At 46.4% G+C, this 19,847-nt stretch overlaps 1 protein-coding gene across 1 annotated transcript; it reads right to left on the reverse strand.

Moving 5' to 3' along the window:
• Nucleotides 1-6,662: 6,662 nt before the first annotated feature.
• LOC146359707 (proto-oncogene Mas-like) lies at nt 6,663-11,833 on the reverse strand. Its single transcript, XM_084818274.1, has 2 exons — nt 11,736-11,833; nt 6,663-7,635 (listed from the first exon to the last, which is right to left on the reverse strand). The coding sequence occupies exons 1-2, from the start codon at nt 11,831-11,833 to the stop codon at nt 6,663-6,665; spliced, it is 1,071 nt and encodes a 356-aa protein (XP_084674400.1).
• Nucleotides 11,834-19,847: the final 8,014 nt, after the last annotated feature.

Here is a 19,847-nt window from a genome sequence, read left to right on the forward strand (position 1 = left end):
TAAAGCTTTGAAAGGAATTTCCTTTGTCTGTGTCTGGACTTGGCTACTGGATTAGACTGAGAGAGGCCTCCAAGGAGCCCTTGACACAAGTCCAGTTGCCTCAGGTCAGGTGAATAACAAGGCAAGACTAGACCAGGGCCCCATCTACATGAGCCATTTACTCGGGGGCTGCTGCAATTTGAGATCTTTTGGGAGACACGACATGGTAGCCACATTGCAGTCTAACTGGTTTTCACCTGGAAAATGCAGGTTTCCAAAGATGCATGCCGCTGCAATTTTTTTTGGTTTCCTGCAGGTTTCCCACGGTTGCGAGCTGTCTGTCCCTTCCCTGAACTGACTTCACATTTTGTGGTGGGCATGTAGTAGTGTTTGTGCCTAGTGTTTGTGTCACTCTGTGACACCCATTCTCATCTATCCATTCCTCCAGGGCTGCGCAGTTACAGAGGCACGGGAAAGCGTGCTCATTTCTTCAACCACACTTTTGCACACCTTTGCAGCTTCATATCTTTGCAATGACTGCTTTGGAGTCATTCACCAAGAGCCAGGGGGACTCGGCGGAGCAGAAGGTCCAGGACCAACTTCGCTCCAGCCACCATGTACCTCTCAAGGGCATACACCTTGGCAAACCATCACGAGGGTCTCGGGCTGGAGAACTGCCAAATGAGGAACAGACACAAAAGTATCCCTAAAATACAAAACAGCCACTAAACCCCAAAGTGTCGCACCCCCATGTGCCTGCACAGCTACACATTCAAATATAATGGTAAAAAAGGGGGCAGTGCGACTGCCGCAGTTTACTTCGCTTCAAGGGTTGTGTATCAGCATGCAGTGGATTTTCCCATTGGAGAAGTCCACAGTAAAACACGTGTGTTCCGCAGCAGAAGCTAATTCATGGCTGCAACGCTGTGCAGTTACGACAGAGTGGGGGGTAGAAAGCAATGCCCTGTAGATGGTCCCCAGGCAGGGTCTTTTACACCTTGGACAGCTCCAAGCTAGCTGAAACTCATCAAAAAGAGCTGTTGACTCAGCAACAGCCAAAGGCTTTCTGAAGCCTTATAAAGGCCAGCAGCTCTAGACCTGCAGTTAGCCCCACCCTCTGAGAGAAGCAGTTTGTTTCTTAAAGGGCCACTGCCTGATTTTGTAGCTGCTGGCTCCTACAGGGTAGAGATGGTGAAGGCTGTAATGTCTTCTGCATCTGAGAAGTCAGGTAGAGCCACATCTTCTGGCCTGGAAAGCTTTGGCATAGCAGGAGCTGGGTTAATGGAGGAAGGCTCCTTTGCCTCTTCAGAGCTAGATGGGGGAATCAAGGCTGGGGAACATGACAGGGATGGAGGGGGTGTGTGTGTGTGTGGAAACTGACCCGATAGAACCCCAGAGCAGTTCTGATTCTGAGGAGGATCAGCAATCCGTGGGAGAGGAGCCAGCTCATCCCTCACAGGCACAGCAGCTGGGAGAGATTCCTCCTGCCAGCATTCCTGAGATAGATAGTGACCCTGGCAGTGAGAGAGTGCGGGAGGGGGGCTTGCTAGACGCTCGACGCAGACGCAGGGAGCGATGAGCGATGGAGGGCGCAGAAAGGAGGCGTAGCGCCCATTTGGCATGCAAGCAACGGCCGCCTCCCGTGGACCCAAGGGAAAGAGGGAGGATCTCTCCCTAGCCCATAAGTTCAGGGTCTTCAAGTGACTCTCCTTCAAATGGGGATCAACTGCCTACTCGGAGCATAGGCTACTCTGCTGTTCCTTGCTTAGTCGCTGGTGATTAGCATCTGAAAGAGTTGTTAAGTTGTAAAAGGATTAAAGCCTTGAAAAGAATCCTTTTGTCTGTGTCTTGAGTTGGCTATTGGAGTCTACTAAAAGAGGCCGCTAGGGTGCTCCTGACAGTGTGTGTATGTGTGCGCGCGCGCGTGCATTTGCTGTTCCGCCTCAAATAGCAACATGCCCTGGGCTGGCCCTGATGAGGAATGCACCAGATCGTCCCCACTGATGGAAGCAACTTGGGACAAGCTGGCATAGGAGACTTCCACCAAACCCTATAGCTCCTAGACAGCTTAACTGAACTGTAAGATTTCTATAGATGAGATACTTTTTTTTAATGAAGGACAGTCCTCTATATGAAGGCATCCTCTATTTGAAGGGCTGTCTTGTCCAATTCCAGTTCAAAGACAACGAACCACAAGAACTGTTGCCCATCAACAGGCTGGACAGGCAGGCACACAGGTGACTTGGTTGCAGTCTTCCACTCTACAGTGAGATGTACCACATTTCTATTTCAGTTACAGTAATTATTTCTACATTTACATCCATACATATACATTAGCATAAGTAAACAAAATGCAAATCGCCATCCCTTTTTGTGTGATGCATTTCCTCATTTTTTGGCAATCCACAAGTGGCTACCTTAAGCAGGTGGGCTGGCAAAGGGTGAGAGGAGAGGACCCTAACCCAAACTCCATCATGATGGGCAGTGGCCAGGTGTTGCACTTGACAGGGGACAGCCTCTATTTGAAGGGCTGTCAGGCACACAGCTCACCTGGTCACAGTCTTCTACTCTATGGTGACATATACTGTATTTCTATTTAAATTATAGTAATTATTTCTACATTAACACCTAAATTGGCATATGCAATTGTTATGCAGATCACTGCCTTCTTTTGGAGTGATGCATTTCCCCTTTTTTGGCAATTCGTAGCCATCCTAAGATTGATGCAGTTGAAAAGCCCCAGGCCATGGGCTGGTAGGTGCTCAGTGCTCTATCTCCTCACGAGCCCAAATGAAGAGACTCTGGCCAGGTTCCCATGACCATTTTGACCCCTGGTGGCTTAAATAAGCCACCATGGTTTGCAGCACATGCTGGGTGCCCATTCCATAACCCAACCCCCACTCATAGGTTGTTATGTTGTCCGAAGCTGGTGAAGGTGGATTGTTGGTGTGGTTAACACATCACTCAGAAACCATGGGGCTGTTTTAGGGCAACATGACAACCTACAAATGGAGGCTGGGGTATGGAACCGGCACCAGCTGGTGCCCGGTGGGTGCTGCAAACCAACAATCAAAATGGTGGTGTAAAGCAGGTCTCTGTCTCTTTAAGGATATTTGGCCACTTGCTGAGGGCCTCCAGGGTGGGAGGCTGTGCACCTTGTAACTGCCTCTCCTCACCAGCTCTGGCCTGGGATCAAGGGAGGGCAGACTGTGAGTTGGGGGGGGGGGGCGATCTGTGCCAATGCTGGCTCCTCCCTGAGCTCATCAGCCAGCAAGTTCTCCTGGGATTGTGCTTTAGAGGCTCCTGCCTCCTCCCAGTGGGCCTGGAGGGGAAGATGAGGCCTGAGAAGGAAGTGTGCCTGGCCTTCTTCCTTCCCCAACCTTCTCTCCCCAGCTGCTCGCTGTCTGCTCGGCCTTCTGCCTCTTTATGGGGCAAGGGCAGTCGTGGTGATGCATTTGGAAATTTTAGACCCTGGACTTGAAGGATTTTATGGGGAGCCCCTTTAGATGGCCACATGTATTAAGTTGTGAGGCACACCGTTCACATGCCTCTTCTCCCCGCCTGACGTTCCAGATGCCTTACAGCTCAAATAAAGCCCCTGTTGGCCAACCCTAATTAGCAAAAGACGTTCTCCGAGCACCTGCAGTTTTGCATTTGAAATCCACTTGTGTAGGTTTGGGCATGGCGGCACCTACCTCCGCTCCACGCTGAGGATGGGCCAGCTGGAAGTGAGCAGAGCTGGGGCACGCACGCCTTGGCAGCTGGGTGCCCAGCGTTCCTCCGCCCCCTCTGCCGGGATGTGAATGCCACGCAAAGCAGCAGCAGCAGCAGCCACTTTGAGGGAGGCCAGGCAAAGCAGCGAGGAAGGGCGGGGGGCTCCTGAGGGAATTTACCAAGAAGCCGATGGGCGTTGTTTGTGTGCACTGAGAGAGTGGGACCGAGTCGAGAGTTTCTGGACTCCGGGGTGCAGTGGCGAGCCAAGTTTGGAAAGAGAGAAAAGATTAACGACAGTGTTCTTCGGAAGGGGCGAGGACGGGGGATAGCAGAAGCGGTCGAACTGCTGCAAGTCCTGTTGCTGAGCGGGGCTTCTTGACCATACTGGAAGGTTGAGAAGGCCCCACACACACTCTCTGAGCTGAAGAGCAAGAGGTGGGCCTGGCGGGGGTTTTCCTCAGAGTAAAAGCATCTAGCCCCCAGCATCCCCCGCACCCTGAAATTGGGAGAAAGTCTGGCATCACTGAAATCGTAAGTACCGTCATGACTTCAGGAATAAAACAGAGTTTAGTTCTGCTGAACACTTTTACTTGGGAATAAGCAACATTTTGTTGTAGAAAAGGATAATATATGTTAAAAGTTTAAAAAAAATAATAAAATGAGCATCTGTAACAGGTATATGCCTGGCCAGTCGCCCCCAACTATAAAATGTTTTTAAAAATAAGACGAAGGGGTGCTGCGGCAAAGAGCTTCAGCCCTGGTGGGCCCCAGCATGTCCATGCCCATCCAGGTGCATGGGGGGTCATTTGGGGGCTAGGGGGGTCATTTGGGGCCCCAAGGTCCAGCTGGACCACTCGGTAGGGGTCAAGGCCTTCGGCAGACACAACCTGCCAGCATTGCCTCATCTCCAGGGCTAGCTCTGTTCCCACTGCAGTTGGGCTTTGAGGAGCAGTGTTTCCAGGCTTGTCACGGCAGGGCTTTGCAGTTAGGCCTTTGTTTGTATTTAGTTGTAGGCCGGGGTGTTGTGTCAGCCTGAGGCCCAAATCCAATTTCAGAGAAGCTCTTGGGGGCTGCATTCCAGCAGTGAGTGGAACCAAAGGCAAAAAGGGTGAGGCCAAAAACACAAAAATATACGAGCCTGTTCTAGCTGAAAAGTCTACTGCCGATAACTAAGGGCCAAACTAAATGGTCTCCTAATCACATATAGTGGAGCTATGCATGATTGTTTACCCTACTGTCCTGCAAGGAAGTGTGGCCCCAATTCAGATCAGGACCATAGTGCTTCAGGAGAGGAGGGTTTAAGCTCCCCCCACCCCATTTTCATCATGAAATTACCCCCACCTCCCACAGGAGAGGGGTTAAAAAAGAAAAAAGTCTCAATTGGAATCAATACATGCTTTTTTTCTTTCTTTTTTATCATTCCCTCACCACAGGGTGTGAGTGAGTAGAATTTTGGGACAAAACTGAGGAAACTGATCCAAATTGGGGCTGAGTGCACTTGCAGGAGAGTAGGGGAAACAATCACGCATAGTTCCACTATGCATGATTAGGATAATGTTTAATTTGGCCCTCAGCATTAGGAGGAGCATTTCAACCTTTTAATATGGCAGGAAAAACTGCACAAATGCTGGGAAATACCAAATGATTGGCAGTTGGGAAAGGGGATGGGGCCAGGAAAAGGGGTGTGGCCTTCTGGGGAACCTGAGATCCCAGGACAGCTAGTTTGACCTGAGCCTGAGGTGCTATAACCCTGCTGACAGGGCTTCACTACATGAGGCTTTTATCATGAGCTTATGATTGGTCACTCACAGAAGTTTGCGAGTCCTTTACACAACGTCATTAACCTCCAGGGCCTCTCCCATGCCTCATGACCTTTATCCCAGCTTTTTTAGGATTGGGGAAAGTATGGTATTTTCTCTTGAAGTGCAATGAAGTGTTTTAACTTCTGCGTGATCTTCTGTAATTGTGCTATACCACAGCTCCATCTAGTGTCTGTATGATGAAGCACATAGAACTTGCAGAGAAAACAACAACCCCAAAACAGCCTATATCAGCCCGTGTAAAGGAGCCAGTCTTAATCCCACAAAGAATCCAGAAGCAGAAGGCCCAGTAAAACTGCAAGATAAAACCGTGGTGTAAAGAAGCCCTAAGTCATCCCTGCAGCCATGACTACTCCATAGTTGGTAGGTATACACATTAACAGTACAAACCTATGCATGTCTATTCAGAAGTAAGCCCCACTGACTTAGATGGGTTTTACTCCCAAGGAATTGTGTATAGGAATGCATTCTAAGTCTGAGATGAGAATAGGGATTGGGAGAAGGGCTAGTGATGTCATGAATGGGCTGATATTTCTCTACATTGGGAAAGCAGCAGTATTTCTTTGTGCAGTTCCTAAGGGAGAGGAATGCCTGTGAAATCTTTCTCAGAAGAAAGAATTCCGGTTCCTCCATTCCTTGAGTGCCATTTTTTTTGTAGACAGGCAGGATACAAATTAAATAAATAAATAAATACATTCTCTCTCTCGTCAGCCTTGTTACATTCCCTGTCCTACCTGTTTTGGGACTCAAACGTGCAGTTCCAGGACGGGACGTTAGCCAGAGTGCTGAGAAGCAACGTTATTTCTTTTGCAAGTAGGACAAAATTTCTCCTACCCCCATATATTCTCTTTGTGATTAGAACAAATATCTTCAAAAACTTAATCACCCAGTTCAGGGCAAATTGAAATGTATTTTAGATAGAACAAAGTTCAAAGTAACTGGAATGTAGGCATACTTGTATAACAATTGTACTATTAAGATACGACAATGACAGCGGATAGGAGAAATAAATATGATTCCTTAACTCATAAATTCTACAGTCTACACCAAGCCCTCTCTCTAGGTGTCCATCAAAGCTTTGCTCAGAGAGTTATTCCTCTCTGTATAAGAATTTTAATTTGGCTTCTGAGGCCCAGGCAATTTTCAGGTCTATTCTTGGTCTGCTTGTGTCCTCTCTGCCATGTTTTCTTCAACCTGCAAGGCTCTTGCGAGAAACATATTGATGGGTTCTGAGCCCTTCTTCCAAAATCCAACGATTAGAAATATAAAAGGGATAATAGTGCAATTGAAGGTGTCAAATAAATGAGTCATTATAGTCAGAACAAATCCATCTATTGTCTCAATCCAAAATGCGAGGATAGTAGTAATTCTAATTGGTGTGTCAGTTAGAAGAAACAGAAGAACTGTGGCCACAATGGTGATATCAAGCCTTGCTGGAGAGGTTTGCTGTGTCTGCATCCTGATCAAAATGGCCAAAGTGGAGAAGACCAAGATGAGGAGAAAAATCAGTAATTCGATGATGATTCTCAATATACTTATAGTTCTGCAATTGACTACAAATTCATCCTTGGGGGTGTGGAAATGTGGAAGGCAGGCCAAATTATCCAGCACTGTTATCAAGCAGGACAAGGCCCAAAAAATTCCAGACACCATGACTGCGAAATGCCGTGGCCGGTAGTGTTTATCCCAAACTGGGAAAAAGACGCTGGAACACCTTTCAACACAGATAGCTGTTAAGATATAGAATCTAGTGTTGTATCCTAATACCTCCAGCATCTCTACTATATGTAAAAAAATCATATTGATATTCAAGTGTAAAAAAATTCTAAATATATATATAAAATGGTTCACGAGTACAGTAATATTAGCAATGACAATATTCTGGCAATACAGGGTAAACCTAGATTGCTTGGTCGTGTAGCAGAAAAGACAGGAGACAATTCCATTCCCAAGTAATCCCAAAAGCCCTAAGGGAATGCCAATGATCATAATCTGTTCTTCAAAAATATGCGCAGCCCCCAGTTCGTTCCCAATGTGCTTGGCTCCACCAGCAGCGAGGGAAGACAAGGTGCTTGACTCTGCCATCATGCCACCATCAGTGAGCGCAGTAATTCTTCTCCAACTGTCAAAATCAAATACAATTCGTCATTATTAAGATGTTGAAAGGGAGGCAGGAAATCTTCGAAAGAGGCATCTGTCAGGCAAGGACATTTGTGCTGAAATTATTCCATTCCCACAAGTTTGGGCTGGAAAGGCCAACTTGGCATTCAGCCCCCTTTTGGCTGGCTGCTCAGTACAGAGTTGTAGAGGGGCGTTCAGAATTCACTTAGAACATGGGTGGGGTACCTGTGGCCCTGAAGATACCGGTGGACTCCAACTCCCATCAGTTCCAGATGGCTTGGCCAATGGCCGGGGGTGATGGGAGTTGTAGTCCAGCAACATCTGGGGGGCGGTAGGTCCCCCACCCTTGATTTAGAGGATACAGGGATGGTCAGATGCTGCAAAAATGGGCATGGTTTTTCGCTGCTTCTGCAGAAAGCCCTTACACACATCACCTGTCCAGATACGGTCTGGTCATATGGTCATGTCCACCAGATTCACATTTCTAAAGGGCAGTGTTCCTCTTTTTTCAGTGCATATAGAAATTGTTTCTATACACTGAATGTTGCAAAGATAACAATAAAATATGAGCACAGAGGAATATCTGATGTCAAAATATAGCCACATAAACATTCCAATAGGCATAATTATCTTGGATATAGATAACAGATTTGTTTGATCCAGTTTGCTGACCCAGTTTGTACCAAGTACTAGCACCCTACATCTGTAGCTATTTGGAATGTTAAAATGCAGTGTACCTTACCTGGGATCTCAACTGGGCTACTTTGAAAGCATGTGTTAAATTTGGAATTTTGACATCTTCAGTTTCCGAGCGTCCAAGACAAGTAGTGTGTGAATTTGAGATATCTAAATGTGGCAATATATTTCTGGGGATATAAAGGAATATGTTTTTGATAAGATTTCAAGATATCCTGGGATGCCACCATGACTTGTTGAAGTGGTGTTTAGTTTGCCCATCACAATGGTTAATCACTTGATGTCTTCACACAAAATGGTACTGCGGCAAGGCGGTGGCTACAAGAGAGAGGGTGTCTCCCCTGTTCACGGGTGGCATCTATGTTATGGTCTTTCTGGTGCCAAGGGCAGACATTTTTATTCTCCCAGGCATTTTAACAACTGGTTTTAGTAGTTTTACCTTGTTTTTTTCTGCTGCTGGTTTTAATTTCGTTTTGTGTGCTGAGATGGTTATATTCTTTGCTGCTGGTTTTATCTTGGTTTTATTCTGGGCTGTTTTTATTTTCTGTTTTAATGTTTGTGTTTTATGTTTTTAATGTATTGTACACTGCCCAGAGAACTTTGGTGATTGGGTGGTTTAAAAGTACAGTAAATAAAATAATAAATAAATGCATATTGCCTCTTTTCCTTTGTCAAAGAAATACACAAAATATTTTGCATGGTATGGCAGAGAACAAACAAACCTTGCTACGAGATAACTACAAAATACATCCCATGTCATCTTTCTGTCTTGATGAAACTTTCAGTGTGTGCAGCTGAATCGAGGTTATTAGCCACAAAATCTGGCAATAAGCTATATTCTTCCCAGCGGGTCCAATAGCTTGGCTTTCAGCACCTAACTGCCCCCCACAGTTACAAATCTTCTTACTCTTTAACACAGCCTTCCAGATGTATGTGATGGACTACAACTCCCAGCATCTCCCACCCAGCCATGCTGGTTAGGGGATGCTGGGAGTGGTAGTCCAACACACCAGGAGGGCACTAGTTTGGGGAAAGCTGAGTTAACACATACTTATCTCTTTTAGAACATGATCTCCTTATCCCATTGCTCTTTGCTCAGTGACAAATGAGAAACAAGCAACTATTCTGCACTTTCTTTGGAGGACAGTCATAGAAACATGTAACATACACTGACATAACTGAAGAGAGCATCAACAAATGGATCTGAAAGGTGCGCCAATTACTTACTGAAGTTGTTTTCAGTAAAATACTAATAAAATACCTGTGAAATAAGATATCCTTGCAAATACAGCACAATCATACTGCCCTATTTTGGATTAGGTGGCACCTCTCTGCCATACTTACCCACACTTGAATCAAGTAAGCCATAGCTGGAAGAATGGGCTTGTTGACACTGGGGAGAGGCAGATCCAAGATGCCCTGACCCAGGATTAAATCTGGGTAGAGAGCAGAGATGGAGAGGTGGCCTGACCACAACAAGCAGACTCTAGGCCTGACATTCCCAAAACACACCTGTCTCAGAGGGCCTGGTTTTATCCTCTCCATGATGTGACTTTGCCATTACCAATGGACTGAAGTAACTCTACCCTAGAGAATTAAGTGGGCAAAGCCCATAGTGTTAGTGAGTAACCAGGCAACTGTGATAAGGGATCCAACAGTATCTGGTTGTTGGGACTGGTGGTCCAGGGATCTGCAGTTATGACTAGAGTCATGCTCTCTGAGGTTTTGAGCTGCCCTTGCCAAACTCACCGAGCCTGACACACATTCAAATCAAAGAGAGTGAGGGGGTAGATACACCAGCCTTACCTTTTCAGCCTTGCTTGGTCAGAGTTCTGCTCTTCTCAGGAGTTCCATCCTTCAAAAGGTACGACCTCCTTCACTATGATGACATGTTCCCTATGGCACAAATGGAATGTGAGAATCTCATGACCTCACAGGAATTGTTCACTGCAGTGTGATGAAAGGTTCACAGTGGCCTCTGCCTAGATTCATTTCAATCTGACTCTTGCTCCAGGCAGTGCGTGTTGTCAAAGAGCAGAGTCTGTCTGGTGGGAAGTGTGGGAGGGAGTCCATCAGAACAGTCTAGGGGTCAAGCCAGAGGAGCAGAAGCTAGCACTGGCTGGAATCGCCAAGCTGGAGTGTAGGGCAGTTGGCCCAAGAGTCAAGCCAGAAGTCAGGATGAGTGAGAGATGATCTTCATGCCAGGATCAACAGGAGAGCTGCCTTTGACCCAACAGTCTCCCTGGTGTCTTTGGGTTTCCTGCAACAGCTGGCCAATGGGATCAAACTCTGGAGCTGGAGCTTATATTTTATAAAATATAAAATATTTTGCATGGTATGGCAGAGAACAAACAAACCTTGCTACGAGATAACAACAAAATACATCCCATGTCATCTTTCTGTCTTGATGAAACTTTCAGTGTGTGCAGCTGAATCGAGGTTATTAGCCACAAAATCTAGCAATAAGCTATATTCTTCCCAGCGGGTCCAATAGCTTGGCTTTCAGCACCTAACTGCCCCCCACAGTTACAAATCTTCTTACTCTTTAACACAGCCTTCCAGATGTATGTGATGGACTACAACTCCCAGCATCTCCCACCCAGCCATGCTGGTTAGGGGATGCTGGGAGTGGTAGTCCAACACACCGGGAGGGCACTAGTTTGGGGAAAGCTGAGTTAACACATACTTATCTCTTTTAGAACATGATCTCCTTATCCCATTGCTCTTTGCTCAGTGACAAATGAGAAACAAGCAACTATTCTGCACTTTCTTTGGAGGACAGTCATAGAAACATGTAACATACACTGACATAACTGAAGAGAGCATCAACAAATGGATCTGAAAGGTGCGCCGATTACTTACTTGTTCACTGCAGTGTGATGAAAGGTTCACAGTGGCCTCTGCCTAGATTCATTTCAATCTGACTCTTGCTCCAGGCAGTGCGTGTTGTCAAAGAGCAGAGTCTGTCTGGTGGGAAGTGTGGGAGGGAGTCCATCAGAACAGTCTAGGGGTCAAGCCAGAGGAGCAGAAGCTAGCACTGGCTGGAATCGCCAAGCTGGAGTGTAGGGCAGTTGGCCCAAGAGTCAAGCCAGAAGTCAGGATGAGAGAGAGATGATCTTCATGCCAGGATCAACAGGAGAGCTGCCTTTGACCCAACAGTCTCCCTGGTGTCTTTGGGTTTCCTGCAACAGCTGGCCAATGGGATCAAACTCTGGAGCTGGAGCTTACTTGGGAACGGAAGAGGCCCAGATCTGCAGAGCACCCTGTTTGCCTTTGGCTCTCCATCACAGGACTGAAGGGCTGAGATCCAGAGGCCTTTCGCAAGAGCCCAGCCACCCATCATGACATGACACTGGCTTTGTCTTGAGTTTGGGGGTGGAGCCTGTCCTGGTAGATGACCCGTACTTGGCGACATAGAGGCTTGCTTGTCTCTCAGTTTTTTCACCTGTTTTTGATACTACATTCACAGCTTGTATGGGATTCCGTTTGATCATTGCAGTCATCTGGTGAGGCTCTCCTGGTAGTGCCATATACAGGTCTGCTCCACAAGTTGTTCAGAGAGGGCATTTATTGTAGTGGCACCCACTGTGTAGAATAATCTTCCCCCTGACATTACACAGGTGCCAACCCTTTTTATCTGAAGGTGGCTGTTGATGACCCATCTGTTTATACAAGCTTTCCCTGTGCAAGCTTTCCCTTCCATCATGTGTAGATACAATATATTCTGTGTATTTGTCTTTATTTTTATGTGTCCATGATTTCTGTACACTGTGCTGAAATCTTTAGATGCACGCAGTTTATACATACTCAAAAATGAATGAATGAATGAATGAATGAATGAATGTATATATGTTCATAGAATCATAGAATAGTAGGGTTGGAAGGGGCCTACAAGGCCATCGAGTCCAACCCCCTGCTCAATGCAGGAATCCAAGTCAGAGCATCCCTGACAGATGGCTGTCCAGCCTCATCTTGAACGCCTCCAGTGTGGGAGAGCCCACCACCTCCCTAGGGAATTGGTTCCATTGTCGTATTGCTCTAACAGTCAGGAAGTTTTTCCTGATGTTCAGCTAGAATCTGGCTTGCTGTAACTTGAGCCCATGATTCCGTGTCCTGCACTCTGGGATGATCAAGAAGAGATCCTGGCCTTCCTCTCTGTAAAAACCTTTCAAGAGCGCTATCATCTCTCCCCTCAGTCTTCTCTTCTCAAGGCTAAACATTCCCAGTTCTTTCAGTCTCTCTTCATAGGGCTTTGTTTCCAGTCCCCTGATCATCTTTGTTGCCCTCCTCTGAACCCTCTACAGCTTGTCTGCATCCTTCTTAAAGTGTGGTGCCCAGAACTGGACACAGTACTCCAGATGAGGCCTAACCAGTGCTGAGTAGAGGGGAACTAGTACTACCCAGGATTTGGAAGCTATGCTTCTATTAATGCAGTCCTAAATAGCATTGGCCTTTTTTGCAGCCACATCACATTGTTGGCTCCTATTCAGCTTGTGATCGACAACAATTCCAAGATCCTTCTCGCTTGTAGTGTTGTTGAGCCACGTATCCCCCATCTTGTAACTGTGCATTTGGTTTCTTTTTCCTAGGCACAGAACTTGGCATTTATCCCTATTCAATGTCATTCTGTTCTTTTCTGCCCAGCGCTCCAGTCTATCCAGATAGCTTTGAATTTTGTTTCTGTCTTCCAAAGTATTAGCTATCCCGCCCAATTTTGTGTCATCTGCAGATTTGATCAGCATTCCCTGCACCTCCTCCTCCAAGTCATTAATAAAAATGTTGAAGAGCACTGGGCCCAGGATTGAGCCCTGCGGTACCCCACTCGTTACTTCTCCCCAGTTTGAGAAGGTCCCAATGATAAGCACTCTTTGCGTCCGATTCTGTAGCCAACTGTGGATCCACCAGATTGTTGTTTCATCTAGCCCACTTTGAGTGAGTTTGCTCATCAGGATAGCATGGGGCACTTTGTCGAAAGCTTTGCTGCAGTCGAGGTATATGATGTCTACAGCATTCCCACGGTCTACAAGGGAGGTGACTTGATCAAAAAATGAGATCAGATTCATCTGGCAGGACTTGTTTTTGACAAATCCATGTTGGCTTCGAGTAATCACAGCATTGTTTTCAAGGTGCTTCCAGATGGATTGCTTTATCATCTGCTCCAGAATTTTCCCAGGGATTGATGTCAGACTGACTGGTCTATAGTTCCCAGGTTCTTCCTTTTTACCCTTTTTAAAGATAGGGACAACATTAGCCCTCCTCCAGTCATCTGGCACTTCCCCCATCCTCCATGATTTCTCAAAGAGAATAGACAGTGGTTCTGAGAGTTCTTCTGCCAGTTCCTTTATTACTCTAGGATGCAGTTCATCTGGCCCTGGAGATTTGAACTCAGTCAAAGTAATTCGGTGTTCCTTGACCATATGCCTATCGATCTCAAGCTGCAATCCTGCCCCTTCAGCCTGTACTTCGCCTTTGCCAGGGGGCTCATAGACCCTCTTTTGGGAGAAGACTGAGCTGAAGTAGGAATTGAGCACCTCTGCCTTTTCTTTGTCATCTGTTATCATTTTGCCATCCTTATTTAATAGCTGAACAACCATTTCTTTCCTCTGCTTTTTACTATGCACATAGCTGAAGAAAGCCTTTTTGTTGTTTTTAGCATCCTTCGCTAACCTCAGCTCGTTCTCAGCTTTAGCCTTCCTGACACCATCCCTGCAATTCTGTGCTACCTGCCTGTACTCTTCCTTTGTTACTTGGCCTTCTTTCCACTTCCTATTTGTGTCCTTTTTTGTTTTCAGGTCATCCCTAAGCTTTTTGTGCAGCCACATTGGCTTCTTCTGTTGTCTTCCACCTTTTCTTCTTGTTGGAATTGCTTGTGATTGTGCCTTGAGAATTTCCTTTTTTAAAAGCTCCCACCCATCTTGGACTCCTTTTCTCGCTAGCATCGCTTGCCATGGGACCTTACTGATCATTGTTCTGAGTTTATTAAAATCAGCTTTCCTAAAATCCAGTGTACATGTTTGACTACACTCGGCTTTTGCTTTCCTTAGAACCAAGAACTCAAGTACAACATGGTCGCTTTCCCCCAGAGTTCCTGTAACTGCTACTTTATCCACTAAGTCATCTCTCTTGGTTAGGATCAAGTCAAGGATAGCCGATCCTCTAGTTCCTTCCTCTACTTTCTGTAGGAGGAAGTTTTCCGCCACACAAGTCAGGAATTTCCTGGAGGGGCCATGTTTTGCAGAATTTGTCTCCCAACAAATATCAGGGAAATTGAAGTCCCCCATTACTATTACATCATGCTTCCTTAAAACATTGGCTATTTGCTTTTCAAAAGTTTCATCCTAGTCTTCTCCTTGATTGGGTGGCCGGTAGTAGACTCCGACCACCAGGTTCCTTTTATTCTTTGCTCCAATTATTTTGATCCAGATGCTCTCGATGGGGCTACCAAGCTCATCCTCCCATATTTCTGTGCAGAGATATTTATTTTTCACATACAGTGCAACCCCACCTCCCTTTCTGTTCCTCCTGTTCTTTTTGAACAAGTTATATCCTTCAATTGCTGTATTCCAATCATGACAGTCATCCCACTAAGTCTCAGTTATACCTATCAAGTCATAATTTCCCTCTTGTATTAAGAGTTCAAGTTCGTTCTGTTTGTTTCCCATACTCTGGGCATTAGTATATAGACATCGAAGACCATGTGCTTCATAGTCTGGCTTTCTTCCTACATGGGTCTGAAGACTATTATTGGGCGCTATCAGAGCTGTTCTCTCCGTTGCAGTGCATGAGCCTACGTCCATTGTTACCCCCAACATTACATCTCCCTCCCCCGTAGGATTCAGTTTAAAGCCCTCCTGATGAAGTTCTTCATGCTGTGGCCAAACACATTCTTCCCATCCTTTGTGAGGTGCAACCCGTCCCTTGCCAACAGCCCATCTTCCAGGAAGTATAGGCCGTGGTCCCAGAATCCAAATCTCTCATCATGTTATGATGGTTTTGTTCCTGCATAGCACAGGGGATGCCAAATAAGGCAATGCTGGGATGCTACTGCTCTTCCCTGTGGGGACTTTCCTACAAAATTTTTCAGGGTTCCATCTTGTCTCCCAGGCTTTTTTATCTTCTATGTACAATTGCTGGGTGAGGGCACTGCTGTTAAGAGCAGTTGTCATTATTCGTATGGTGATGATATCTGGCTCTTTTTCTCCTTCTCCATCAGGCATGGTTGCTTCTGTGACGGAGTGACAGACGTTGGTAATGGACTGGACGGGGTGAATAAATTGAGGCTCAGTCCAGACAAGGCAGAGATACTGATGGCAGGGAGCCTACTCTGCCACAGTTTGGAACTGCCCCTACAAAGCATTACTGCTGGATGTCCTTTCAGCTGTTGCTCGGAGTTCTTTTTTCCACTGTTTAACCACCTCTATCAAGGGTGGTACACCCACTGTGCCCCTCTCTGAAGATAAAGAACCTGGCCACTGCCCAGCATACTCTGATAGCCTTCTTTCTTGACTCCTGTAATGTGCTCTATATGGGGTTGCCACTTGCCAGGCCTCAGTCATCCTCAGAGATGGCCACAGCTGGGAGTGTCCTTTGGGAGCAGGGAGACAGAGGCAGAGGACGTGGTCTAAGATGGGCTGGTGATCAGGTTCCAGAGAAAGGCAAGGCGAGTCTGTTCAGCAGCTTCTCCCAATGATGAGGGGTTCAGACTCAGGTGTTAGGGCCCTTATGGTCCTGATTGGCCAGTGGGGTCAGCTGACAGTACTCAGGCCAGTACTGAAGTCTAAGTGGCATCTGTTGTACTATAGCCCCCCCCCACCTTGGCACCTTCCAGATGTGTTGGAACTACAGCTCCCAACCATCCACAGCCAACACAGCCCATGGCCATGCTGGCTGGCTGTGATGGGAGTTGTAGTCCCAACACATCTGGAAGGCATCAGATTAGGGGACACTGGTGTATGCATTACTTAGCCTGGGAGACAGAGCATGAGTGCCTCAGGGGGGAAGGTGTCAGGTCCTGATTGGTGGGTGCCCCGAGGTGAGACCCCTCCCCCAATGCCCTACAAGAGCTGCCCTCAATGACAGTCTGGAAATGTCTTCTGGTCTAAAATGCGCTCGCATCGCCTTTGCTCCATGCAGGCCGCGGAGGTCATGGAGGAGTACTCTTTGAAAGAACTTTATTGGTTACCAGATTGTTTCTCTTTCTGGGCCAAATTCAGGATGCTGCATTTAACCTTTGAATGAACTTGATATTCTGTGATATTTATTGGAATTCCCACCCACCCACCCAATGGAGATCTATTGGAGAGATTTTGTTTTGGGTTCCAACTCCATCTTTGTTGTTGTTCAGTCGTTATGTCATATCCGGCTCTTCGTGACCCCATGGACCATAGCATGCCAGGCCTTCCTGTCCTCCACTGTCTCCCGGAGCGTGCTCAAGTTCATATTCATTGGATCGGTGATGATATCTAGCCATCTCATCCTCTGCCGTCCCCTTCTCCTTTTGCCTTCAATCTTTCCCAGCATCAGGGTCTTTTCCAGGGAGTTTTCTCTTCGAATTAGGTGGGCAAAATATTTGAGCTTCAGCTTCAGTATCTGTCCTTCCAATGAGCAGTCAGGGTTGATTTCCTTTAGGATTGACTGATTTGACCTCCTTGCAGTTTGTTGGCATATTGAGTGCAGCACTTTAACAGCATCATCTTTGAGGATTTTAAATAGCTCAGCTGGAATACTGTCATCTCCGCTAGCTTTGTTGTTACTAATGCTTCCTAAGGCCCACTTGACTTCACTCTCTAGGATGTCCGGCTCAAGTCCAGTGACTGCACTATCATGGCTATCAGGGACATTCAGATCTTTCCTGTATAGTTCTTCTGTGTATTCTTTCCACCTCTTCTTAATCTCATCTGCTTCTGTTAGGTCCCTGCCTTTTTTGTCCTTTATCATGCCCATCTTTGCACAAAACGTTCCCTTGAGATCTCCGATTTTCTTGAAAAGATCTCTAGTCTTTCCCATTCTGTTGTTTTCCTCAATTTCTTTGCATTGTTCATTTAAGAAGAACTTCTCGTCTCTCCTTGCTGTTCTGTGGAGCTCTGCATTCAGTTGGATATATCTTCCCCTTTCTCCCTTCCTTTTTGCTTCCCTTCTTTCCTCAGCTACTTGTAAAGCCTCATCAGACAGCCACTTGGCTTTCTTGCATTTCTTTTTCTTTGGGATGGATTTCGTTGCTGCCTCCTGAACAATGTTACGGACCTCCGTCCATAGTTCCTCAGGCATTCTGTCTATCAGGTCTAATCCCTTAAATCTATTCCTCACCTCCACTGTATATTCATCAGGGATATGATTTAGGTCATACCTGAATGGTTTAGTGGTTTTCCCTACGTTCTTCAATTTAAGCCGAAATTTTGCAAGAAGCAGCTCATGATCTGAGCCACAGTCAGCTCCAGGTCTTGTTTTGACTGACTGTATGGAGCTTCTCTGTCTTTGGCTGCAAAGGACATAATCAATCTGATTTCGATATTGACCATCTGGTGATGTCCATGTGTAGAGTCGCCTCTTGTGCTGTTGGAAAAGAGTATTTGCTATGATCAGCGTGTTCTCTTGGGAAAACTCTATTAGTCTTTGTCCTGCTTCATTTTGTACACCAAGGCCATGCTCGCCTGTTATCCCGGTGATTTCTTGACTTCCGACTTTAGCATTCCAATCCCCTATGATGAAGAGGACATCTTTTTTTGGTGTTCATTCTAGAAGGTGTTGTAGATCTTCATAGAACCGATCAGCCTCAGCTTCTTCGGCCTCAGTGATTGGGGCATAGACTTGAATTACTGTGATGTTGGATGGTTTGCCTTGGATTTGTACTGAGATTATTCTGTCATTTTTGAGATTGTACCCCAGTACTGCTTTTCCCACCCTTTTCTTGACTATGAGTGCTACTCCATTTCTTCTAAGGCATTCTTGCCCACAGTAGTAGATATGATGGTCACCTGAATTACCATGCTTGTATTTTAGTTCGCTGATTCCCAAGATGTCGATGTTCAGTATTGCCATCTCATGTTCGACCACTTCCAGCTTACCTTGATTCATTGATCTTACATTCCAGGTTCCTAAACAATATTGTTCTTTACAGCATTGGACTTTCTTTTCACCACCAGACACATCCACAGCTGAGTGTCCTTTCAGCTTTGGCCCAGCCGCTTCAGTCTTTATGGTGCTACTTGGAAATTCCCTCTGCTCTTCCCCAGTAGTATATTGGGCACCTTCTGACATGAGGGGCTCATCTTCCGGCGTCATATCTTTTAGCCTTGTGATTCATTCCATGGGGTTTTCTTGGCAAGAATACTGGAGTGGGTTGCCATTTCCTTCTCCAGTGGCCCACATTTTGTCAGAACTCTCCACCATGACCTGTCCGTCTTGGGTGGCCCTGCACAGCATAGCTTATGGCTTCACTGAGTTACGCCAGCCCCTTTGCCACAACAAGGCAGTGATCCATGAAGGGGAACTCCATCTTACTTAAGATTAACTTCTACCAGAGATTGGGGGTGGGGGGTGTTTCTTGTGACACCTGTGCTGTGGAATTCCAACACTAGGGAAATGCTCTTTGATTTTCCTATGTGCATAATTCCCTGTTCCCCTTGGAACTCAAATACACATATATTTAGATGTTACGCTGACTTGGATCTTATTTTTCTCTGCTGCACCAATAGTTGAGAGACAAATTGGCTGCTAAGGATATATGAGACCTTTCTTTCTGTTTGCACATCCCACAAACATGTCCCCTTTACAATCCTGAGAGTAAGCAGAAGCTGTATATTTTCCAAAACGTTTTTAAACGTTTTCTGAGATGTTTAAAAATTCCCAAATTTGCAATCACATTTGTGAAGGAAGGATCCCGCTGGAACCGGCCCCAATCTCCCTGCGAGGGAGGACCACTCAGGACCCGATCCCAGGATCCCCTTCCCAAAAACAGGACTAGCCAAACCCAGCCTTTCAGTGCCCCAAAATACCCAGTAGCCACCCGCTGAAGCCAAGAGGCACTGACATTAGCACTGAGGTTATGCAGAGAGATCACACCAGCTAACGGTTGGATAAAGGTTTATTAAGATAAAAATAAAGGGGTAGAGGGAAAGGGAAGAATGGAAGTAAGAAGTTACACAAGAGGGTACAAAGCCAAATCACTTAACTATAAACAGAGAGCTTCATGAACGCACACCCAAGCAAAATAATAAATCTACCTGGCCTATCCTTACATACCTAAGTATGGATCTCCCCGGATAGCAACTAGCTGTCTGCAGGTCCAAGACCACCGGGATGAAGGGAGACCTCATGCCTCGACCTCAGCCCACCTTTAAAGCCCAGCCCTGGCAATCCAGGGCAGATTTTCCTTCAGCCAGTCACTGGCTCAGTCCCTGGGTGGGTACCCTGGCCTCCGAGAGGCTGGGACTCCCCACCACCTCCATCTATTCCCACGTCCCAATGGCAGGGACTGCACCCAGCCTGGAGCAAAGGGGCCGAGGAGCCGCTAGATAA

Source organism: Heloderma suspectum, chromosome 1, assembly GCF_057233095.1.
Source record: "Heloderma suspectum isolate Gila_16-S chromosome 1, 16-S_ref, whole genome shotgun sequence".
NCBI classification, from domain to species: Eukaryota; Metazoa; Chordata; class Lepidosauria; order Squamata; family Helodermatidae; genus Heloderma; species Heloderma suspectum.